General features: G+C 41.4%; 1 protein-coding gene across 15 annotated transcripts in view; it reads left to right on the plus strand.

Moving 5' to 3' along the window:
* The window catches only part of MAB21L3 (mab-21 like 3), a 94,231-nt gene that overhangs the window by 21,078 nt on the left and 46,668 nt on the right, over nt 1-26,485 (plus strand). For 4 of the 15 annotated variants that reach the window (XM_042253005.2, XM_042253000.2, XM_060401522.1 and 1 more), the window contains exons 1-2: nt 17,716-17,767; nt 18,374-18,618. In XM_042253005.2, coding sequence (XP_042108939.1) covers nt 18,583-18,618 — 36 coding nt within the window. In that variant the 5' untranslated portion in view covers nt 17,716-17,767; nt 18,374-18,582. Of the gene's footprint in view, nt 1-17,715; nt 17,850-18,373; nt 18,619-26,485 lie in introns of those variants that run through there. The other 11 variants (XM_060401507.1, XM_027973497.3, XM_060401533.1 and 8 more) reach the window with 5 other exon arrangements.

The following is a 26,485-nucleotide window of genomic DNA, read 5'->3' on the forward strand; positions in this document are numbered from 1 at the left end:
AAAAATAAAAAGTATGAGAGAATTTTTGAAGAGATTATAGTTGAAATTTTCCCCAACATGGAAAAGGAAATAGTCAATCAAGTCCAAAAGGCACAAAGAGTCCCATACAGGAAAAACCCAAGGAGAAACACACCAAGAAGACACATACTAATCAAACTAACAAAGACTAAAAGCAAAGAAAGAGTATTAAAAGCAGCAAGGGAGAAGCAACAAGCAACATACCAGGGAAACCCCATATGCGTAACAGCTGATCTTTCAGCAGACACCCTGCAGGCCAGAAGGGAATGGCAGGATATATTTAAAATGCTGAAAGGGAAAAATCTACAACCAAGATCACTGTACCCAGCAAGGATCTCATTCAAAATTGATGGAGAAATAAAAAGGTTTTCAAAAAAGCAAAAGTTAGAATTCAGTACCATCAAACCAGTGTTACAACAAATACTACAGGGACTTATATAGTCAAGAAATACAAGAGAAGGAAAAAGATCTACAAAATCAACCCCAAACAATTAAGAAAATGGCAATAGGAACATATATATGAATAATTACTTTAAATGTAAATGGATTAAATGCTTCAACCAAAAGACACAGACTGGCTGAATGGATACAAAAACAAGACTTATATACATGCTCTCTACAAGAAACCCACTGCAGACCTAAAGACACATATAGACTGAAAGTGAGAGGATGGAAAACATATATTTCATGAAAATGGGAAGCAAAAGAAAGCAGGAGTAGAAATCCTTATATCAGACAAAATAGATCATAAAATAAAGAATATTACAAGAGATAAGGAAAGACACTATGTAATGATCAAGGGATCAATCCAAGAGGAAGTATCCGTTCAGTTCAGTTCAGTTCAGTTCAGTTCAGTTGCTCAGTCGTGTCCGACTCTTTGCGACCCCATGAATCGCAGCATGCCAGGCCTCCCTGTCCATCACCAACTCCTGGAGTTCACTCAGACTCGCGTCCATCGAGTCAGTGATGCCATCCAGCCATCTCATCCTCGGTCATCCCCTTCTCCTCCTGCCCCCAATCCCTTCCAGAAGCAGAGTCTTTTCCAATGAGTCAACACTTCGCATGAGGTGGCCAAAGTACTGGAGTTTCAGCTTCAGCATCATTCCTTCCAAAGAAACCCCAGGGCTGATCTCCTTCAGAATGGACTGGTTGGATCTCCTTGCAGTCCAAGGGACTCTCAAGAGTCTTCTCCAACACCACAGTTCAAAAGCATCAATTCTTCTGTGCTCAGCTTTCTTCACAGTCCAACTCTCACATCCATACATGACCACTGGAAAGACCATAGCCTTGACTAGACAGACCTTAGTCAGCAAAGTAATGTCTCTGCTTTTGAATATGCTATCTAGGTTGATCATAACTTTTCTTCTAAGCAGTAAGCATCTTTTAATTTCATGGCTGCAGTCACCATCTGCAGTGATTTTGGAGTGGACAATGTTTCCACTGTTTCCCCATCTATTTCCCATGAAATGATGGGACCAGACGCCATGATCTTCGTTTTCTGAATGTTGAGCTTTAAGCCAACTTTTTCACTCTCCTCTTTCACTTTCATCAAGAGGCTTTTAGTTCCTCTTCACTTTCTGCCATAAGGGTGATGTCATCTGCATATCTGAGGTTATTGATATTTCTCCCGGCAGTCTTGATTCCAGCTTGTGTTTCTTCCAGCCCAGTGTTTCTCATGATGTACTCTGCATGTAAGGAAGGTATAACAATTGTAAATATCTATGCAACCAACATAGGAGCACCTCAGAACATAAGACAGACACTAACAGACATAAAAGGAGAAATTGACAGTAACACAATATTAGTAAGAGACTTTAACACCCCCACTCACACCAATGGATAGATCATCAAAACAGAAAATTAATAAGAAAATACAAGTCTTAGATGATACATTGGATGAGATGGATCTCATTGATATCTTCAGGACATTCCATCCAAATGCAGAAGAATACACCTCGTTCTTAAGTGCAAATGGAATATTCTCCAGGATAGACCACATCTTGGGTCACAAATCAAACCTCAGTAAATTTAAGAAAATTGAAATCATATCAAGCATGTTGTCTGACCACAACCCTATTAGACTAGATATCAGTTACAAGAAAAAAAAACTGTAAGAGATTAAATATATGGAGATAAAGCAACATGTTTCTAAATAATCAACAGGTTACTGAGGAAGTCAAAAGGGAAATAAAAACATTTCTAGAAACAAATGACAAAACATGACAACTCAAAATCTTTGGGATTTGAGCAGTTCTAAGAGGGAAGTTTACAGCAATACAATCCTACCTCTAGAAACAAGAAAAACACCAAGTAGACAACCTAACTTTACACCTAAAACAACTGGAAAAAGAAGAACAAACCACCCCCACCCCAAATTAGCAGAAGGAAAGAAATCATAAAGATCCGAGCAGAAATAAATGAAAAAGAAATGAAGGAAACAATAGGAAAAATTAATGAAACTAAAAGCTGTTTCTTTGAGAAGATAAAATTGACAAGCCTTTAGCCTGACTCATCAAGAAAAAAAGAGAGAATCAACAAAATTAGAAATGAAAAAGGAGAGGTTACAACAGACAATGTAGAAATACAAAGGGTTATGAGAGAATATTGTGAACCACTATATGGCAATAAAATGGATAACCTGGAAGAAATAGACAGATTCTTTGAAAAGTTCAATCTTCCAAGATTGAACCAAGAAGAAATAGAACTTATGAACAACCCAATTACAAGCACTGAAATTGACACTGTGATAAAAAAATCTCCCAAAAACAAAAGCCCAGGACCAGATGGTTTCACAGAGTTCTAGCAAACACTTAGAGAAGGGCTAATGCCTATCCTTCTAAAATTCTTTCAAAAAACTGCAGAGGAAGGAACACTTCCAAACTCACTCTATGAGACCACTATCGCCCTGATACCAAAACCAGACAAAGACAATACAAAGAAAGAAAACTATAGGCCAATATCATTGATGAACATAGATCCAAAATCCACAACAAAATTTTAGCAAATAGAATTCAGCAACATGTCAAAAAGCTCATACACCATGATCTACTTGGGTTTATTCCAGGAATGTAATGATTCTTCAATCTATACAAATCAATCAATGTGATACACCATATTAACAAATTGAAAGATTAGAAGTTATATGATAATCTCAATAGTTGCAGAAAAAGCCTTTGACAAAATTCAGCACCCATTTATGATTAAAACTCTTCAAAATATGGGCCTAGAAGGAACCTACCTCAACACAGCAAAGGCCATATATCATAAGCCTACAGAAAACATTATTCTCAATGGTGAAAAACTGAAAGCATTCCCCCTAAGATCAGGAACAAGACAAGGGTGTCCACTTTCACCACTATTATTCAACATAGTTTTGGAAGTCCTAGCTACAGCAATCAGAGAAGAAAAAGAAATAAAAGGAATCCAGATCAGAAAAGAAGAAGTAAACCTCTCACTCTTTGCAGATGACATGATACTATACATAGAAAACCCTAAATATAGTATCAGAAAATTACTAGAACTAATCAGTGAATTTAGCAAAGTTGCAAGATACAAAATCAATACACAGAAATCACTTGCATTTCTATATACTAACAATGAAAAATCAGAAAGAAATTAAGGAATCAATCTCATTCACCATTGCAACAAAAAGAGTTAAATATCTAGGAATAAACACATAAGGAGACAAAAGAACTGTACACAGAAAATTATAGGAAACTAATGAAAGAAATCAAAGATGACCTAAACAGATGGAGAGATATTCCATGTTCCTGGGTAGGAAGAATCAATATTGTGAAAATCACTATACTACCAAATGCAATCTACAAGTTCAATGAGATCCCTATCAAATTACCAATGGCATTTTCCACAGAAATAGAAGAAAAAAATTTCACAATTCATATGGAAACAGAAAAAAACCCAAATAGCCAAAGCAGTCTTGAGAAAAAAACGATGGAGCTGGAGGAATCACCCTTCCAGACTTCAGGTTATACTACAAAGCTACAGTCATCAAGACAGTATGGTACTGGCACAAAAACAGAAATATAGACTGATGGAACAAGAGAGAAAGCCCAGAAATAACTCCACACACTTATGGGTACCTTATTTTTGACAAAGGAGACAAGAATACACAATGGGGGCAAAGACAGCCTCTTCAAAATGGTGCTGGGAAAACTGAACAGCTACATGTAAAAGAATGAAATTAGAACACTTCCTAACACCATCAGTTCAGCTAGTTCAGTTCAGTCGCTCAGTTGTGTCTGACTCTTTGCGACCCCATGAATCACAGCACGCCAGGCCTCCCTGTCTATCACCAACTCCCAGAGTTCACTCAGATTCATGTCCATCAAGTCAGTGATGCCATCCGGCCATCTCATCCTCTGTCATACCCTTCTCCTCCTGCCCCCAATCCCTTCCAGAAGCAGAGTCTTTTCCAATGAGTCAACTCTTTGCTTGAGGTGGCCAAAGTACTGGAGTTTCAGCTTCAGCATCATTCCTTCCAAAGAAATCCCAGGGCTGATCTCCTTCAGAATGGACTGGTTGGATCTCCTTGCAGTCCAGAGTCTTCTCCAACACCACAGTTCAAAACCATCAATTCTTTGGCGCTCAGCCTTCTTCACAGTCCAACTCTCACATCCATACATGACCACTGGAAAGACCATAGCCTTGACTAGACGGACTTAGTCGGCAAAGTAATGTCTCTGCTTTTGAATATGCTATCTAGGTTGATCATAACTTTTCTTCCAAGGAGTAAACCTCTTTTAATTTCATGGCTGCAGTCACCATCTGCAGTGATTTTGGAGCGTAAAGTCTGACAATGTTTCCACTGTTTCCCCATCTATTTCCCATGAAATGATGGGACCGGATGCCATGATCTTTGTTTTCTGAATGTTGAGCTTTAAGCCAACTTTTTCACTCTCCTCTTTCACTTTCATCAAGAGGCTTTTTAGTTCCTCTTCACTTTCTGCCATAAGGGTGGTGTCATCTGCGTATCTGAGGTTATTGATATTTCTCCCAGCAATCTAGATTCCAGCTTGTGTTTCTTCCAGTCCAGCATTTCTCATGGTGTACTCTGCATATAAGTTAAATAAGCAGGGTGACAATATACCGCCTTGACCTACTCCTTTTCCTATTTGGAACCAGTCTGTTGTTCCATGTCCAGTTCTAACTGTTGCTTCCTGACCTGCATACAGATTTCTCAAGTGGCAGGTCACGTGGTCTGGGATTCCCATCTCTTGAAGAATTTTCCACAGTTCATTGTGATCCACACAGTCAAAGGCTTTGGCATAGTCAATAAAACAGAAATAGATGTTTTTCTGGAACTTTCTTGCTTTTTCCATGATCCAGCAGATGTTGGCAATTTGATCTCTGGTCCCTCTGCCTTTTCTAAAACCAGCTTGAACATCAGGAATTTCATGGTTCACGTATTGCTGAAGCCTGGCTTGGAGAATTTTGAGCATTTCTTTACTAGCATGTGAGATGAGTGCAACTGTGCGGTAGTTTGAGCATTCTTTGGCATTGCCTTTCTTTGGGATTGGAATGAAAACTGACCTTTTCCAGTCCTGTGGCCACTGCTGAGTTTTCCAAATGTGCTGGCATAGTGAGTGCAGCACTTTCACAGCATCATATTTCAAGGTTTGAAATAGCTCAACTGGAATTCCATCACCTCCACTAGCTTTGTTCATAGTGATGCTTTCTAAGGCTCACTTGATTTCACATTCCAGGATGTCTGGCTCTAGATGAGTAATCACACGATCATGATTATCCGGGTCGTGAAGATCTTTTTTGTATAGTTCTTCTGTGTATTCTTGCCACCTCTTCTTAATATCTTCTGCTTCTGTTAGGTCCATACCATTTCTGTCCTTTATCGAGCCCATCTTTGCATGAAATGTTCCCTTGGTATCTCTAATTTTCCTGAAGAGATCTCTAGTCTTTCCCATTCTGTTGTTTTCCTCTATTTCTTTGCATTGATCACCGAGGAAGGCTTTCTTATCTCTTCTTATCTCTTTGGAATTCTGCATTCAGATGCTTATATCTTTCCTTTTCTCCTTTGTTTTTCGCTTCTCTTCTTTTCACAGCTATTTGTAAGGCCTCCCAGACAGCCATTTTGATTTTTTGCATTTCTTTTCCATGGGGATGGTCTTGATCCCTGTCTCCTGTACAATGTCACGAACCTCATTCCATAGTTCATCAGGCACTCTATCTATCAGATCTAGGCCCTATTTCTCACTTCCACTGTATAATCATAAGGGATTTGATTTAGGTCATACCTGAATGGTCTAGTGGTTTTCCCTACTTTCTTTAATTTAAGTCTGAATTTGGTAATAAGGAGTTCATGATCTGAGCCACAGTCAGCTCCTGGTCTTGTTTTTGTTGACTGTATAGAGCTTCTCCATCTTTGGCTGCAAAGAATATAATCACTCTGATTTTGGTGTTGACCAGCTTGTGATATCCATGTGTAGAGCCTTCTCTTGTGTTATTGGAAGAGGGTGTTTGCTATGACCAGTGCATTTTCTTGGCAAAACTCTGTTAGTCTTTGCCCTGCTTCATTCCACATTCCAAGGCCACATTTGTCTGTTACTCCAGGTGTTTCTTGACTTCCTACTTTTGCATTCCGGTCCCCTATAATGAAAAGGACATCCTTTTTAGGTGTTAGTTCTAAAAGGTCTTGTAGGTCTTCATAGAACCGTTCAACTTCAGCTTCTTCAGCATTACTGGTTGAGGCATAGACTTGGATTACCATGATATTGAATGGTTTGCCTTGGAGACGAACAGAGATCATTCTGTCATTTTCAGATTGCATCCAAGTACTGCATTTCAGACTCTTTTGTTGACCATGATAGCTACTCCATTGCTTCTGAGGGATTCCTGCCCGCAGTAGTAGATATAATGGTCATCTGAGTTAAATTCACCCATTCCAGTCCATTTTAGTTTGCTGATTCCTAGAATGTCGATGTTCACTCTGGCCATCTCCTGTTTGACCACTTCCAATTTGCCTTGATTCATGGACCTGACACCATAAACAAAGATAAACTCAAAATGGATTAAAGACCTAAATTTAAGACTGGAAACTATAAAACTTAGAGGAAAACATAGGCAGAACACTCGATGACATAAATCAAAGCAAGATCCTTTATGATCCATCTCCTAGAGCAATGGAAATAAAAACAAAAGTAAACAATGGGACCTGAATAAGCTTGAAAGCTTTTGCCCAGCAAAGGAAACTATAAGCAAGGTGAAAAGACAACCCTCAGAATGGGAGAAAATAGTAGCAAATAAAACAACTGACAAAGGATTAATTTCTAAAATATACCGCTCATACAACTCAATGCCAGAAAAACAAACAACCCAATCAAAAAGTGGGAAAAAGACTAAAATAGACATTTCTTCAAAGAAGACATATAGTTGGCTAACAAACACATGAAAAGATGCTCAACATCGCTCATTATTAGAGAAATGCAAATCAAAACTACAATGAGAGATCACCTCACACCAGTCAGAATGGCTGTCATCAAAAAGTCTACAAACAGTAAATGCTGGAGAGGGTGTGGAGAAAAGGGAACACTGTTGGTGGGAATGTAAACTGATACAGCCACTATGGAAAAGGGTATGGAGATTCCTTTAAAAACCAGAAATAAAACCACCATATGACCCAGCAATCCCACTCCAAAACATATACCCTGAGGGAACCAAAATAGAAACAGACACAAGTATCCCATTGTTCGTTGCAGCACTATTTACAATAGCTAGAGCATGGAAGCAACCTAGATGTCCATCAACAGACAAATGGATAAAGAAGTTGTGGTACGTATACACAATAGAATATTACTCAGCCATAAAAAGGAACACATTTGAGTCAGTTCTGGTGAGGTGGATGAACCTAGAACCTATTATACAGAGTGAAGTGAGTCAGAAAGAGAAAGATAAATATCATATTCTAACACATATATATGGAATCTAGAAGAATGGTACTGAAGAACTTATTTATGGGGCAGCAGTGGAGAAATAGATATAGAGAATAGACTCATGGACATGGGGAGAGGGGAGGAGAGGGTGAGATGCATGGAGAAAGTAACATGGAAACTTACATTACCATATGTAAAACAGATAGCCAGTGGGAATTTGCTGTATGGACTTCCCTGGTGGCTCAGATGGTAAAAGCGTCTGCCTACAATGTGGGAGACCTGGGTTCGATCCCTGGGTCGGGAAGATCCCCTGGAGAAGGAAATGGCAACCCACTCCAGTACTCTTGCCTGGAGAATCCCGTGGATGGAGGAGCCTGGTGGTCTAAAGTTCATGGGGTCACAAAGAGTCGGACACAACTTCACTTTCACTTTCAGGAAACTCAAACAGGGGCTCTGTATCAACCTAGAGGGGTGGGATGGGGAGGGAGATGGAACAGAGATTCAAAAGGGAGGTGATATATGTATACCTATGACTGATTCATGTTGAAGTTTGACAGAAAACAGCAAAATTCTGTAAAGCAATTATCCTTCAATAAAAAAATAAATGGAAAAAAAGAATTAGAGCAGAAATAAATGAAATTGAAAACTGGAAATCAGTAGAGAAAATTGGCAAAAATAAAACTGATTCTTTGAAAAGACAAATTGATAAACCCCTTGCCAGACTATGAAAAAAAGAGAGAGGATAGAAATTAATAATATCAGAATGAAAGAGAAGAAAAGCATGAAAGAGGGTATATCACTCTAGTTCCTATGAACATTAAAAGGATAATAAAGAAATATTATGAACAACTCTATGACCACAAATTTAATCACAGAGCATATTAATAATGTTGAAGGAGAGCAAAGTTGGAGGACTGACAAAACTTGACTTCATAACTTACTGTAGAGTGACAGTAATCAAGACAGTGTAGTACTGGCAAAAGAATAGACAAATAGGTGGGTGGAACATGATGGAGAATCCAGAAATAGACCCCTATAAGTATAGTCATTGATCTTTAACAACAGAGCAAAGGCAATACAATGAAATACAATCTCTTCAACAAGTAATGCTGGGACAACTGGCATGCACATGAGAAAAAAAATCTAGAGCATACACTCTTCACAAAAACTACCTCAAAATGGATAATAGACCTACATATAAACACACTATAAAATCCTAAAACATAACAAGAGAAAACCTGGATGACTTTGGGTGTGGTGATGACTTTTTACATAGAATACCAAAGGCATCATCTATGTAAGAATTAAAGAATAAGTTGGACTTTATGTAAAAGTTAAAACTTCTGTACTATTATAAACAATGTCAAGTGAATAAGAAAACAGTCCACAGACTGGGAGAAAATATTTGCCAAAGACATATCTGGTAAAAGACTACTACCCAAAATATACAAAGAACTCTTAAAACTTAAGAAAAAGAAAACAAAACCCACAATTAGAAAATGTACCAAAGACCTTAACAATTAACCTCACCACTGCCATACACATGGCAAATAAGCATATGAGAAGATGCTCCACCTTATAAGTCATCAGGGAAATGCAAATGAAAACAATGATGCCTGGAAAAGGAAATGGCAACCTACTCCAGTATCCTTGCCTGGAGAATCACATGGACAGAGGAGCTTAACTGCTACAGTCCATGGGGTCCCAAAGAATCAGACAAGCCTTAGTGACTAAACAACAACATATGCTGAGTTTTTCATCATTGGGGAAATGATGTTTTAACAGTCAGTTATCTTCTCTCCAAAAAAAAAAAAAGAAAGAAAGAAAGAAAGCATGCCTAGATGTGACATAGAAATACGAGACAATGGTATTTTAGTTCAGTTCAGTTCAGTTCAGTTCAGTCGCTCAGTCGTGTCCGACTCTTTTGCATCCCCATGAATCGCAGCACGCCAGGCCTCCCTGTCCATCACCAACTCCCGGAGTTCACTCAGACTCATGTCCATCGAGTCGGTGATGCCATCCAGCCATGTCATCCTCTGTCGTCCCCTTCTCCTCCTGCCCCCAATCCCTCCCAACATCAGTCTTTTCCAGTGAGTCAACTCTTCCCATGAGGTGGCCAAAGTACTGGAGTTTCAGCTTCAGCATCATTCCTTCCAATTTAGCAGCTCTAATTATGAAATATATGCAAGGCAAACACAGAAAGGAGAAAGGCTTTACTGAATAGGACATGGAGCCCCGGAAGACATGAAGACAGTAAGCCAGCACATACAAAGATTTAAATCATCTTTGGCACGGCAGAAGGGGCCAAAAAGATGTAATAGACAACTGGCAGAAAATCACGCCTATGAATTAATATGTCATTTAAGAGCAGAGTGCTATGACGCGTACAAAGCGGTGGGGGGAATAGGCAGTGCATACCAACAGCTGTGTCACGCTCAAAGAACTTGAATAAGGAAAACATGTTAAGTTCTTAACCCCATTAGTCAGGAAATTTACAAATATATAACAAGTCTTGACTCTCAGATGGATTAAAATCTAACCTGGTTAATATGCCATACCTGTGGAAAACAGGAGGAAAACAGTGGGCTGTTCATCATTACCTGAATAGATGCGTCTCCTCTGGTTTGAGGTGGCAATGTGGCATGACCTGTCCAGTCTATAAACGTGTGTTCCTTTGGAAACAGTAATTCTAGATCTAGGAGTTTCATCCCACTTGAATCAATATATAAGTATAAATATTGTGTTTTGCAAAGTTGTTTTAATTATGACACGGATTGATGAAATTGTGATTATTCAATACAATATTGTCCAGTTAGTAGAAAGAGATGAAATTCTATGTATGCTCCCATGGAGTATTGTCCATAAAACAATATATTAAGTGAAATATGTGATTTGCAGAAGAGAAAAGCAAACAGTGAAATGCCACTACACACCTATGAGAATGGGTAAAATCTGAAACACTGACAGCCCAGAATGCTGGAGAGGATTGGCCAGCAGGAATTCACAGTCATCGCTGGTGGAAATACAAAACGGTACAATGCCTTTGGAAGCCAGTTTGATGGGCTCTTACAAAACTAAATATATCCTTGTCATTTGTTGGTTTCGTTCAGTCGCCCAGTGGTGTCCAACTCTTTGCGACCCCATGGACTGTGGTATGCCAGGCTTCCTTGTCCTTCATGGTCTCCCAGAGCTTGCTCAAACTCATGTCCACCGAGTCGGTGATGCCATCCAACCATCTCATCCTGTTGTCCCCTTCTCCTGCCCTTAATCTTTCCCAGCATCAGTGTCTTTTCCAATGAGTCAGCTCTAACAATTGTCCTCCTTGGTATTTACCCAAAGGGGTTGAAAAGTCACATACATAAAAATCTGTAACTGGATGCTTGTAGCAGCTCTATTCATAATTTCCAAAGTTTGGAAGCAATCAGGATATCTTTCAGTATGTGACAGATAAATAAACTGTGGCATGTATAGACACTGGAATATTATTTAGCAGCAAAAAGAAATGAGCTATCAAGCCAAGAAAACGAACTTAAATGGATATTACTAAGTAAAGAAGCCAATCTAAAAAGGCTATACACTGTGTGATTCCAACTACATGACATTTTTGAAGAGATCTCTAGTCTTCAGATTGCTCAAACTACCGCATAATTGCACTCACCTCACACGCTAGCAAAGTGATGCTCAAAATTCTCCAAGCCAGGGTTCAACAGTACGTGAACCATGAATTTCAAGATGTTCAAGCTGGATTTAGAAAAGGCAGAGGAACCATAGATCAAATTGCCAATATCTGTTGGATCATTGAAAAAGCAAGAGAGTTCCAGAAAAACATCTACTTCTACTTTATTGACTACGCCAAAGCCTTTGACTTTGTGGATCACAACAAACCGTGGAAAATTCTTCAAGAGATGGGAATACCAGACCACCTGACCTGCCTCCTGAGAAATCTGTATGCAGTTCAAGAAGCAGCAGTTAGAACTGGACATGGAACAACAGACTGGTTCCAAATCGGGAAAGGAGATTTGCATATTGTCAAGGCTGCATATTGTCACCTTACTTATTTAACTTATATGCACTGTGCATCATGCAAAATGCCGGGATGGAAGGAGCACAAGCTGAAATCAACATTGCTGGGAGAAATATCAATAAGCTCAGATATGCAGATGACACCACCCTTATGGAAGAAAGCAAAGAAGAACTAAAGAGCCTCTTGATGAAAGTGAAAGAGAAGAGTGGAAAAGTTGACTTAAAACTCAACATTCAGAAAACGAAGATCATGGCATCCAGTCCCATCACTTCATGGCAAATAGATGGGGAAACAATGAAAACAGTGAGAGACTTTATTTTGGGGGGGCTCCAAAATCACTTCAGATGGTAACTGCAGCCATGAAATTAAAAGACACTTGCTCCTTGGAAGAAAAGCTATGATCAACGTAGACAACATATTAAAAAGCAGACACTACTTTGCCAACAAAGGTCCATCTGGTCAAAGATATGGTTTTTCCAGTAGTCATGTGTGGATGTAAGAGGTGGACTATAAAGAAAGCTGAGCTCTGAAGAATTGATGCTTTTGAGCTGTGGTGTTGGAGAAGACTCTTGACAATCTCTCGTACTGCAAAGAGATCCAACCAGTCTATCCTAAAGGAAATCAGTCCTGAATATTCATTGAAGGACTGATGCTTAAGCTGAAGCTCCAATACTTTGGCTACCTGATGTGGAGAACTGACTCGCTAGAAAAAACCCTGATGCTGGGCCAGATTGAAGGCAGGAGGAGCAGGGGACAACAGAGAATGAGATTGTTGGATGGCTTCACTGACTCGATGGACATGAGTTTGAGTAAGCTCCGGGACTTGGTGATGAACAGGGAGGCCTGGCGTGCTGCAGTCCATGGGGTTGCAAAGAGCCAGACAAGACTGAGTGACTGAACTGAACTGATATGACATTCCGGAAAGGGCAAAACTATGGAGACAGCAAAAAAGAAGAGTAGTTGCTGGGAGTTAGGGGAAGGGTGATGGAGGAGGGATGAAGAGACAGAACACAGACTATTTTTAAGATAGTGAAAATACTTTGTACAATATTGCAATGATGTATACATTCATCCAAACCCATAAATGTACAACAATGTCAACCATATTGTAAACTAGGACTTGGGTGACAATGACATGACAGCATATATTCATCAGCTGTGACCAATGTCCTACTCTGGTGGCAGAGGTTGATAATGGGCGAGGCTATGTATATGTCGGGGGAGGGAATATATGGGAAATCTTTACCTTTCCCTCAGTTTTTCTGTGAACCTAAAATTGCTCTAAAAAAATTTTTTAAGGACACTATTTGATTTCATAATACTTATATTTTCCAATAAAATAACAGAAAATATTATCTGTGAGGACCTAGTAACTTGATTATGTTTTCATTATAATCAATATCCTTGGGTTTCTTTACTTTAAAAATAACCTATAGTAACACTTTTTTCCTACTGAAAAGTTCTAGGATTTCAACGTATATACAGATTCATGAAAACGCCACCAAAATCATAACACAAACCAGACCATCCCTAAAAGCTCCCTCATTCCATCTGTTGATAGTCATGCCCTCACCTCACCTCAACCCCCTGACAAACACTAATGTGTTTTCTACCAGTATAACCTGATCTTTTTTCAAGAATTTTTTAGAAGAATTTTTTCAAGAATTTTTTTCCAAATTAATGAAAAGTGAAAGTGTTAGTAGCTCAGTCGTGTCTGGTTCTTTGCAACCCCATGGACTGTAGCCTGCCAGGCTCCTCTGTCCATGGGGATTCTCCAGGCAACAACACTGGAGTGGGTAGCCATTCCCTTCTCCAGGGGATCTTCCAAGGAATCTTCCTAGGGATTGAACCCAGGTCTCCTGCATTGCAAGAAGCTAAATTAATGGGATTATACAATATGTTTTTGAAGTTGGATTTTCTCACTCAGCACAGTGTATTTAAGATTGATCCGAGCTGTGGGTATCAATAGTTTGTTCCTTTTTCTTGTTGTATATTATTCTATGGTGTGGATGTACCACAGTTGATCAATTCACCCCCTGAAAAGCTTTGGGGTGGGGTCCAAATTTTGACTATCACAAGCAACAGTGCTGTGAACATTCATGTGTATGTTCTTGTGTAAACCAGGTTTTTATTTCTTTAGGCTATATACCTAGGAGTGGAATTGCTGGGGGTCAAATATGTATTTGTAACTTCATAAGCAATTACCAAACCATTTTCCATTCCCATCAGAAATGTATGAGAGTTGCAGTTGCTTCAAATACTTGTCAGCACTACATATTGACAGCACTTTTTCATTTTAGTTGTTCAAATAAGTATGTAAATAATTGCATCTATTCCTGTTTTTAATTTGCATTTCTCCAATGTTTTGTGATACTGTCTTTTCACATGTTTATTTGCCATCCTTATACTCTCTTTGTGAAATGTCTATTCAAGTCCTTTCCTTTTTTTTTTTAAAGTTGTCTTGTTCTCTTATCATTGAATTTGAGTGTGCTTTACATATTCTGGATACAAGTCCTTTGTCGGGTATGTAGTTTTCAAATATATCCTCCTAGTCCATATCTTGTCTCTTCATTCTCATGACAGTATCTTTGGAAGAACAAAAGCTTTTAAATTTATGAAGTCTAGTTTATCGATTTTTTTACATAGATAAGCTATTTGGTGTCATTCCTAAGAACTCTTGGCCTAACCCCAGATCACAAGGATTAGCTTATGCTTTTCATTTAGACCTATGATCCATTTTGAGTTAATCTTTATGTAAGGCATGAACTTTATATCAAGGTTTATTTCTTTTCCTATCGATGACCAACTTGCCCAGCACACGTTAGTGGAAAGAAATATCTTCCCTCCACCGAACTGTGTTTACACTTTTATCAAAGATCAAATGACTATGTTTGTGTGAGGCAGTTTCTGGACTTTCTATTTTGTTCTATTGATCTCTATGTCTTTATCTTCTGTTTGGGTTTCCTTTAACTGAAAACAGACAAATTTGTCACGTGTCATGAGCAAAGAGGGTGGGAGGAAAAGCAGTTCCCTGTGCACCCACGAACTATGAATAATTAATTTCTCCCGTCGTCTAATTCCTGCCACTTCCTCACTTAGGTCTCACGGAAACTGAGGTGAACCAGTTAGTCTCATGGGATAGCAAACTAATGAAACCAAACGTCTTCTTCCTTAAAGGTTTTCTTCACTCCCAGCATTTTTCTGGTGATGTCAACTGAAAAATATGCCGGCTTCGTATGACTTTGAGCAGAGGCAAGGGAGTAGTGCTTAAGTACTACTACTTTCCCTGACTTAAGGAAAAGTTTCAGATGAAAATACAACTCCGTTTACCAGGTAGAGAGATATAAAGATGGAAATACCTTACTATTTAACTTGAAAATAAAATATCATCCAAGTCATAGTGAGAGTTTTATTATATCGACCTCTGTTCAAAATAAGTTTCTGGATTGCCTTTCAACACTGGGGCTTTTGAATGAGAAAGATTCAGAATGACACCCCAGGGCACAGAAATATAAATAAATGGACACACAGACAGATGGACACAGGCCTAGACATTTTCCTTGTCTTTCCTCTAGCTCAATCTGGGATCACTGAGTATATACTATTTTGTAACAGGTATATAGTATATATATAGTATATCACTGAATATATACTATTTTGTAACAGACCATCATTGCTGTTTTATGCATCTCAAAGTTATTTTATCTATTAGAATGGTCACTTTAGCATTTAATGCAACAAAATATTCACCACTAAGTATTAAGGGTCAGTTATGTGTTAGGTACCAGGCTACCCAGGTGACACAGAACAGAGTCCCTGCCTTGCTGTTCATTGTTGGGAGCTTCCTAAGAGCTTAAACAGTTATCTCTATTTGGTCCTCTGAACTGTCATGTTTGAGTCACCCCAGGATTAAAAGAACTGTTTGAACGAATAAGTCAGAATTTGTAACCTTTGTGAACTGTAACAAATTTGTATATTTGAGATTGATTTGGATCAAGCCAACTCTTTCACTTTTGGGTATGAAAATCCTGGCCACTAAGGCTAAATCTGTAAGCAAACAGCTTTGCTGGTGAACCAGGTGACATGATCCTCCCAGGGCTTCTCATATTGATGGTTTAGGGTTTAAATACCTTGTTAAACCGCCTGTAAAGGATGAATTCTTGGTCCTCACACCCCAAATTGAGCCAACACTGGTCTACATGTTCATTCTTGCATTTGATGTGAGTCATGGGAAATGAGGATATTTGTTTCCTGAAGAAGGAGGAGAATATGAGTCCGTAGTGAATCCCTCTCAGTGACACAGCACAATGCCTCAGGCAGTCTGTTGTTCAATAAATATTTGCTGATCCCATGTCCAATTAGCCAGAGATCTCTATCAACAAAAAAAGCTTGTCTTTGCCAACCTCTCAGCATCTGTGTTTGCGGATCTGCCCTGTATTTCAGAACCTTTGCCCGTAAGGAACCATATCACAAAGCAGGGAACTGGCTGTGTTTATATAACACTCTATTTCCTGGGTACAGCATCCAGGTAAAATTAGAGTCTAATAAGCCACCCTGTACGTGCTCCTTCTCCTTCCAAGTTTCTCCCTGTTCATTGCTTTCACTGCTACTTCAGGCCAGTGTCACTGGACCCTGGCATGAGAGAAGAATGCTACTTTCAGCCGTTTGATCAGCTGTAGGACGAGCCATCGCAGTATGTAGGACCACCTTAAGCACAAAAGAATGAAAGTTTGTGCATCTGATGACAGGCATCTGGAGTAACCTTAGACTAGTAGGAAAGGCCCCACCAGAGGAAAGAGACTCCCATGTTAATGACTACAGCGAAGCAGCAGAAAGGGAAAGAGCAAAAACACCTGGGAAAAGCAGGACAACTTTGGTGAAGTTGAAAATGAATTGGAAAGAGAACTCAGAATTGCAAGCAGCTCAGAGGGAGAGGCTCTTGTTCCTCCTGTGAAAAACCGATAGTTTGGAACAACTAGCCAGTGGTAAGAGAAGGCAAAGGAAGAAGATTCAGAAATATTTGGGAACACTTGCTATCAAAAGCAGGAGATTTAAAATTACAAATAGAAGAAAATGAAAAATTGAGGCAGTATTGAGGAATGCTGGCTTTACCAGATGTATTAATATTAATATATCAGGGTACAGGTTCCCTCCCAGGGCTTCCCAAGTGGCCCTAGTGGTAAAGAACCTGCCTGCCAGTAAAGGAGACTAAGAGACAACCGTTCCATCCCTGGTTTGGGAAGATCCCCTGGAGGAGGGCATGGCAACCCACTCCAGTATTCATGCCTGGAGAATCCCATGGACAGAGGAATCTGGCGGGCTACTGTCCACGGGGTCGCAAAGAGTTGGACCCGACTGAATTGACTTAGCATGCACGCATGCACACACAGATTCCCAGAGGTGAGCTGTAGAAGCTGGACAGAACACTGGGATTACCGAGGTGGGTGGAGCACCTGCCGAGCAGCCTGAGCTCTGATGTGGCTTTCAGATGATGCCAAGTTCAGGAAATATATGCAAATGCTGTGGTTACGGAACACAGAGTGGCCCAGGTGCCCAGCACAGCTGCTGAGCACTGAGAGGGAGCTCTCAGAGGTGGGTTTGGAAAGACACTCACCTTTGGAACATTGCTCCGAATAGAGCTGAGCTCCCAGAAGCACTGCAATTTCTTTAGATTATCCAATAGCTGAGTCTGATGTTTACCAAGTTCAGAGATCAAGCCATTTCGATTTTTTTTTCTGTAATAAAACTAGCCTCAGCCAGCCAGATTGGGAATTTGCTGCCTGAGCTGTTTTCCAACACAGTTTTGCTGGCAAAACCAGATGTGAGTGTTTCCTCAACTCCTGAGGGGCCTGTTTACATTGACTTTATTTTTACTGCTAGCTTTCTGGGGGGAAGGCCAGCAGGTGAGCAAAAGGATTCTTGTCCTGCCGTTCCTGGGTGTGCTTGTGTGTGTGTATCTCTGTGCTCGCGCCTGTGTGTGTTCATACCTGTGTGCGTGTGTTTCCACATGCAAATTGTTGTGTCCTGATCACTTGTTTGTAGATATAATGATGGTGCCGCTGGTTGTTTGGCAGTTTCCTATTTGTTTATTGTAAGGGAGGTAGATTCATTTGCAAGATTTTCTGGATGGGAGAGCAAGGAAACTATTTACTGTCAACAGGATTAGAACAAGGAGATATAAGATACCGAGCTCAAAGAGGCATCTAGTGACAGGATAAGAGCATAAACAGGTGGGAAGAAGCCACCTACAGGCATTTCTATCTTGAATGGAACCTTTGAGTATTTGAGTGGAAAATACAACTTGGAAAATTGCCCTTCGGTCAAAGCATATGTCATTAGAGCTGAATAGAGTAAAATTAGATTGGACTCAAGTTCAATTTCATCAACTCTCCTTCTTCAATTCTTTTCTGATTTTTATTTCCCAAAGATAAAAGATGGATGCTCACAATTTGGAAATAAGAACTTGAATGAAGAATTGAGAAGGTAAGTCTCCAGTCCACACACATTCCCAGAGACATTCAGCCTCCAGAGATTAACATCACTGGGAAAGCCACACAACAAGCACTGTCTCCACTGGCAGACAAACAGAGACGCTGCTGTTCTGCTCAGAATTGACCAGGAACCGTGAAATCCCGGATGGAAGGAGACTTAGAAGATTGCCTGCTGAGTAAGGTAAGGACAAATACCAGTCTCTTCCACAAGCTCTTTCCCACTCCTCCTACCCCACCAACCTTGATGCAGAAAGAATTTCAGGCTGATTCCAAAGACATAGAAAATGCCCCAAGACCATCCCCCATAAGAGTGTTCAGGAATTTACCATATTTCAGTCCTGTCTTTGAGATTTCAGTGCAAGAGGTACCTTGGGTATATAATGTGGAACAAAGAGTCACAACTTGGCTGGAGCTCGGCTCCCCACTGATGCCTGGGTGCATACAGGTATGCTAAATCACTTCAGTGGGGTCTCTGCGACTCCAGGCTCCTCTGTCCATGGGATTCTCCAGGGAAGAATACTGGAGTGGGTTGCCGTGCCCTCCTCCAGGGGATCTTCCCAATCCAGGGATGGAACCCTTGTCTCTTAGTCTCCTGTATTGGCAGGCAGGTTCTTTACCACTAGCGCCACCTGGGAAGCCTGATGTCTGGGTGGACATGAGCAAAGCACTTAACCTGTCTAAGCCTCAGTTTTTTCCCTGTAAAATGGGAGTGATAATAGGATCTTAGTGAGGGTCTTTGAAAAAGAGTGAATAAGACAGCTTTTTGAAAACTGTAAAACTGCTAAATTAAAATATAAAGGTGATGGAGAGGAAAGCCTGACGTGCTACAGTCCATGCGGTTGCAAAGTCAAACACAACTGAGTGACTGAACTAATTCACTGTATTTTTAGTACACATGGATTAAGAACCACTTAATTTATTCTCTGTAGACTCATAGGCTCTTACGATATTAGAACTTGAAGGAACCGTAAATATTATCTAATTTAAGCCTTTCTGTTTACAGATGAAGCTGCTAAGACAGCACCATCCTTTAAACTAAAACGTTAAGAGTTAGAGATTAGTTTAGTGTTTTCATGCCTTTATAAGTTAACAAAGTAGAATTCATTATTATAGTGATAAAATCAAGTTGATTTCTTAGCCAAATCCATTAAGAGAGATAAATAGGGGAAAAACGTACGATAATAAAAGTTATAGCAAACAAAGTGATTTCTCCCTTTGGAGAAACTGTATAACCTGGCATTTCCCCATGGTCCTGCGTTTTCTGAAAGAAAAAAGTTCAAATATTTTAGCCTGGCATTCAAATAATACTTTATCTTTCTACTCTCTGCTTCCCTGCATCTTCAATCACAGAATTTCTAAACAAAAGCTCTCTATGTTGACTCCAGCCTGTGCATGTGTTTTCTTTGGCCCACAGAGAATTTTTCAGATTTTTCAATTTTGTTACAAGCATTTCCAAATAGTGAAATTTTGCATAGAAATTCAGATTTCCTTCCTCTATGGAATAGTAATAATAAAAAAATCAGACTATCTGCGGCATCACTTTTCCAGTCAGTGCAATACAGGTGTTGAAACTAGGTCCTAATTTCTTGCCTGGCAGCCATGGACTGGATTTGAGCATCTGTCCCACTGGAGGCTGTGGCACTGCTGAGTCTGACAGTCCCCCTCCCCAGCCCTCCCTCTCCTGCATGTGTCCATTATTCTGCCCCTACGGGTGGTTGGGTCTGACAGTCCTGTCCTAGAAGAACTGTGCCCCAAAAAGGTCTCAGGCTGAAGCTCTCCCTCTACCACTCAGGGAGACATCCCCCTCTTCTTCATTTTTCTGGCTCATACTCATCCTTCAAACTCAGCTCTGAGTCCACCTTCTCATGAAAGATTAGCCTGAAGCCCCAACACAAAACATCTGTGCCTTTCTATGACTTCCCATCATAATCATCACTGATAATATTTATTTGGCCATCAATTGTATCTTAGCTCCTGACACCTTTCCTATTGTTATCTTGGTGGTGACTTAACTAGATCATTGTATTCTGTAGAAGTTTCCAGAAGGAAGAACAGTGCCTTGGATATCTTTATTCCCTCTTGACATTCACATAGGATCATTGCATGTAAGTGGTTAGAAGTATCTTCAGGCCTCATTGAAGATAATGTGAGATGAGTGTTAAAGGTGCTGGCAGGTTGAGGCCCTACAGTGTGTCATGTAAGCAACAACCATACGATCCATGCATATGACCATTTTTATAGAAAGGAGCAGAGGCTCATGTGAATTAAATGTGTCCAAAGTCACAGAGTTAATGAAGGTGCTGAGGTTTCAACCTACTCTGTTATGCACCAAACTACGTTTCCTCTGCTAAACCCTCTATATCACCATAAACACACACAGCACAAAACACAGCGCCCAAAACACAGATCTGGATGTGGCCTGCTCAGTGCGAGAGACGTTTTGTGTTTGGGTGTCTTTAAGGGTGGCCCTGTCTCGCCTGCAGATTTTGCACATAAGCCCAAAGCTAAAAGGAGGAAGTTCCCCATGCAGACAGGCAAATGTTTAACATCACAAGTGCTACACAGAGATTTGAACAGGGTGCTGGAGGGGAAGAGAGCCCTGTGAGCTCTGATGGGAGAGGTCTTCCACTGAGTGAAGACAAAGCCTTAGCAGCTCATACTAAGTTAGTCGAGTTTTAACAAGTGGAGAGGACTTCCAGCGCAGGGAACCCCATTCAAGCAGTTAGCATGGGTTTCATTCCCAGTAACCTTGTCCTTGGGCACGCAGAGTGGTGCAGTGTTTGTGAACAAGGACACAGCCTGGGTGTGGATTCCTGTGGCTTGCCAACTCCCAGACCTTGGGTAAATTACTTACACTTTCTGCGCTTGTTTTCTCCTCTGTAAAATGAGGATTACCAGAACACCCACCTTAAAGGATTATCCAGAGGCTCTAAGGATCCATATGTGTGTTAGTCACTCAGTTGTGTCCAACTCTGTGACTCCATGGACTGAGGCCCACCAGACTCCTTTGTCTATGGGACTTCCCAGGCAAGAATACTGGAGTAGGTTGCCAATTCCTCCGCCAGGGGATCTTCCTGACCCAGGGATCGAACCTGGGTCTCTTGCATTGCAGGCAGATTCTTCACATCTGAGCCACCAGGGAAGCCTCAAAAAGCCTTATAAAGTATCTTTTACACTGCAATGCCTCACCAGCCTCGCCTCTGCAGGGCTGCTGTTACTATAGCTTCTGCTATATATGAATTGCAGATATCCTGTGGGGTCCAAGCATTTATTAGTCTAAAAAGATAGGGAATGTGATGTCTTATCTGTATGGATCGCTGAATTTAAGTTTCCAGCCCTTTAAATTATTAACCGCTGAAAGATAGAAACAGTGTCTGTCCCAGGACCACCACTTTTTTTTTTTTTTGGTTATTCTGAGAGTTCATTGTGGCGCACAGGCTTCTCCAGTTGTGGCGCATGAGTTTCGTTGCCCTGAAACTTATGGAATCTTAGTTTCCTGACCAGGGATTGAACCCACATGCACTGCATCGGAAAGCAGATTCTTAATCACTGGACCCCAGGGGAGTCCCACACCACTGCTTTTTAAAACTGATTATTGGAGTTAAGGCAATTCCAGAATTCAGTCTGACTTCCTGTTGTTTAGAAAGAAGTTCTCAGCCTTTTTTCCCAACGGCGCTCCTTGTGGATGACATTTGCACTGGCTGCTTGCTCATGGGTGTGGCCAGCCCTGTGTGGCATTCCTGTCACGCTCTTTCTTACACCCCCTACCTCTTTCGGGAAAGTATGCGGGAATACAAGTGAGTCAGATTGATGTTATTTTAAGGAATAAACTTGAATTGGCAATAATTTATACTTGAAACAGTAAACTGTCCACAGACGAGCTGTTAATAGTAGCAAATGACGTGGGCCAACAGCACGCCTGATGCTGCACCTGCGGAGGTGGACACTCACGTGGGCGTGTAGACATTCCCTGGAGGGCAGGAGACCCACAGAAAATGGATGGCCAAACCTTGAAAGTGCCAACAGCCTCTGATGACTGCTTCTGTGGAAACTCTGCTTAGGGTGATTGAATCTGCACGCTAATGAGCGTGGCATAACTTTTCCAGTCAGTACAATGCAGGGGCTGAACAAGATAATCTAGTTCAACCGCATACACCTAGCATCTTGGGCCTGGTTAAATTATTATAATTCATTTTTGTTTTTGCTCTGTGGCATCCACCAATGCTCTCTTTAGAAACAAAATGTTTCTCTTTAGAAAGAGAAACACACCTTAGTGCATTGAACTAATCAGCAGAGAAAGTGAATGAAACTTAAACAGGCACGCAAAGTCAAATTGCGACTGAATGGGGGAATTTTCTGGCAGTTCAGTAGTTTGGACTTGGCGCTTTCACTGCTGGGAGGTCAATCCCTGGTTAGGGAAATCCCGAAAGCTGTGTGGCGCACAAAGGGGAAAAAAAAGCTTGAACTGAATGAGCGTTTATCCATCTTCAGTTTGCTTCAAAGCTTTGCCATGAAATAAATGTAATGACAAGGCTGCTTCTAGGTTGCAATTGATGTCTTAGCTTGCTTCCTGAAGTCTGAGAGCCATCCAAAGGATTCTGAGGTTGGGCTAGCGACCGGTCTCTACTTGTGGTGGAGCCTCCTTCTTTCACCAAGATTACTCCCTGTAAAGCTGCTTCCAGCCCCATTCCCTGCTTTTCTGCACCCTGAATTAGAATCTTCTTGTTATACCTCGCTAAGCCATGGTCAGGACGAGCGAAGGGAAACAACTGGGGTTTCTGGGTTGTGGTTTAGACCAGGGGTCCGCCACCTGTGGGACTGAATGCCTAATGAGCTGAGGTGGAGCTGATGTAATAATAACGGAAATAAAGTGCACAATAAATGCAGTGTGCTTGAATTATCCTGAAACCATCCCTTCTCCACCCCAAGTGTGTGGAAAAATTGTCTTCCACGAAACGGGTCCCTCTTGTCAAAAAGGCTGGGGACTGCTGGTTTAGAGGAATAATGAGTGAGAAATTATAGGTGTCTTCTAAAGAGTGTCTGAACTTGTCCTCGCCAGTGAGAAAATTCTACCACCAAATGGTGGCATAATTTGTAGAAGAGATTCCCAGTGGAGAACTGTTCCCAAGAGGTGTGTGCGCGCACACACACACACACACACACACACACACACACGCTTTCTCTCAAGTTTTTATCAATTAAAAATTATATAATAGTGTGAATATGGTCATAAATCTTCCATTAGTTTATTAACACGAGAAACAAAATATGTATGCGGATATATACTGTAGACTGCTATTTCCTCCTCTCGGGGATCTTCCTGACCCACAGATTGAGCCCACGTCTCCTGTGTCTCCTGCGCTGCAGGCACGTTCTTTCCCCTCTGAGCTACCTGCGGAAGCCTTCCTACTGAATCACCATTATGTTACTAACATGCAAGTTCTGTGAATTCACATCAGTGGAGTTGGAAGATCTGGGAAGTTAGCCTTAGTCCTTCACACATTCGGAGACCTTAACTATTTGAAATGGCTATTTCCCAACCATTCTGACTGCAGTTTTCTATCTAGTTAGCCCTTGTATTACTTTCTTCCGCTATTCCTGATCAGATATCTGGCCGGTGAACTTGTCCAATATCCCTTAATCTCCCAAACTGACTTCATCCTTTCTCTGCCCAGGCTTGAAAACATGGCCCACCGCTGACCCCCTTCCTCTCTCTTCTCCAGATGGTGCCAGCAAACTCTAATCTTTCTTTTTATTGATTTGTTTATTTTGACTGTGCTGGGCCTTTGCTGCTGTGCAGGCTTTTATCTAGTTGCAGGGGGTTACTCTTCACTGTGGTGTGTGGGCTTCTCATTGCAGTGGCTTCTCTTGTTGTGGAGCACAGGCTCTAGGTGCGTGGACTTCAGTATTTGAGGCACGTGGGGTCAACAGTTGTGGTTTCCAGGCTCTAGACTGTAGGCTCAATAGCTGTGGCGCATGGACTTATTTGCTCGGTGGCATGTAGGATCTTCCTGGATCAGGGATTGATTGAACTAGAGTCTCCTGCATTGGCAGGCAAATTCATTACCACTGAGCCACCAGGGTAGCCCAGCAAACTCTAATCTTAACCTCTCTACTGTTAGCCCTGGAGAGTTGAGGGATATTGGACAACCTGTTACAACTCAGCCCACTGTTAATCCACAGCCTCATGGACACACAGCGGAGTGTTGATACTGCCTGGAAACTTTGCCTAGCTGCCATATATGCATGCGTGCTCAGGCATGTCCAACTCTTTCCTTTTCCAGAGGATCTTCCCAACCCAGAGAACAAACCCACATCGCTTGCATCGTCTGCATTGGCAGGCAGAGTCTTTAGCACTGGCACCACCCGGGAAGCCCGGAACCTTTACACCAGCCTCTGGAGACCCAAACAGCCCCTCATCTATTAGACAGGCTTCTGCCAACATCTGTTACCCTGAAGTCCCCTGCCCTCCTCTTCTCCCCTCACTGTCAGCACACTGCCTTGCTCTAGAAAGAAGACGGGCATCAGGCAGGAACTCTGTGCCTTTATCCACATCTGCACCCATCTTCCGTCCCTTCTGAAACACCAAGGCTAGCTCCTCACCAGGTTTCTGGATTTCTACGACTCCTCCTGGCTGGGAAACACTTGCTTGGGGGGTTTTGCTCTCTGCCTTCCTCCTTTTCCACTGGCTTTTTTCCTCTCAGCATTGCATCTGTGTGTCCTTTTGAAATAAAAGTGTTGCTGTCCTTGGTCTTGTGTTTTCCTTCTCTGGCCAAGCTTCCCAGAGAAGTCTCTTGCTTCTAAGTTTACTCGCTCATCTCCCATTCTCTTTAAACCCACTGCTGCCTGACTTAACGCCCACTGTTTTCCCCAAACAGATCACTCTGGTTCTAGTTACCAAACTATGGCCATCTGGGGACCTTATCTCATTCAGCCACTAACTTTTGACCTTGTTTTTAACATTCTTCTTCCTTTTCTTTCAAGACCTCTCACTGTTTGTTCTCCCACCTCACCGTCCTCCTCCAAGGTAACATCTGCTCCAACAAAGTGGAAACAGTTGTGTCTCTCTGCTTGTGCTCTTCAGGTTAAGTTTTCTCTTTCTAGAACAATCTTCATGCCCTTCTCTTTCCAGCTAACTGCTGCCAGTCTTTTAAGTTACAACTCTGACACACCAGGCTTCCAGGAAGGCCTCCAAACTGGAGGCAGCTTCCATTTCCTTTGCACCCACACCATCCTGTGCAAACCTATAGTTAGCACTGTGCGTGCGTGCCCTCAGTCACTCTGTTGCGTCCAACTCTTTTGAAACCCCGTGGACTATAGTCTGCCAGGTTCCCCTATCCCTGGAATTTCCAGGCAAGAATCCGGGAGTGGGTTGCCATTTCCTACTCCTGGGATCTTCCCAACCTAGGGATTGAACCAATGTTTCTTGGACCTCCTGCATTGGCAGGTGGATTTTTTACCACTGTACCACCTGGGAAGGCAGTATTTAGCACTGAAAGTGAAAGTGAAGTCACTCAGTCGTATCCGACTCTGCGACCCCATGGACTGTAGCCTATCAGGCTCCTCCATCCATGGAATTTTCCAGGCAAGAGTACTGGAGTAGGTTGCCATTTCCTTCTCATTGGTCTGCTGTCAACTTCTTGACAACATTATACGCACAAAACTTGGCATAAAGGGGATGTTCAGCAAAAACTGGTCTAATAGAATTGAATCCCGACATGTGAGGGAAGTCCTACACTGGAAAGGACCCTTGATTTTGCTTCTACAAACATTTGCCTTTATTTTTGGCATGGCAAATGACCTTCCCCTCTCTACCTCCTCTCTTTCACTTATACTCACTGGAAGATGCAGAATCTTGGTAGTTTACAGATGCTCAAGAAAGCTACCCTTGGTCCCTCCTGCTATGGATGAATGTCATGAGATGAACATACAGAGAGTTGTGGAATGTGCAGAGCCTGGCAGACCGTGGGGCTGCAAAAGAGTAGGACACAACTTCTTGCTTGTGGCAAGAAGATGAAATCAGAAGCTAGTATAGGCCTGATCCGGGC

Source organism: Ovis aries, chromosome 1 (assembly GCF_016772045.2).
Source record: "Ovis aries strain OAR_USU_Benz2616 breed Rambouillet chromosome 1, ARS-UI_Ramb_v3.0, whole genome shotgun sequence".
Classification (NCBI taxonomy): domain Eukaryota; kingdom Metazoa; phylum Chordata; class Mammalia; order Artiodactyla; family Bovidae; genus Ovis; species Ovis aries.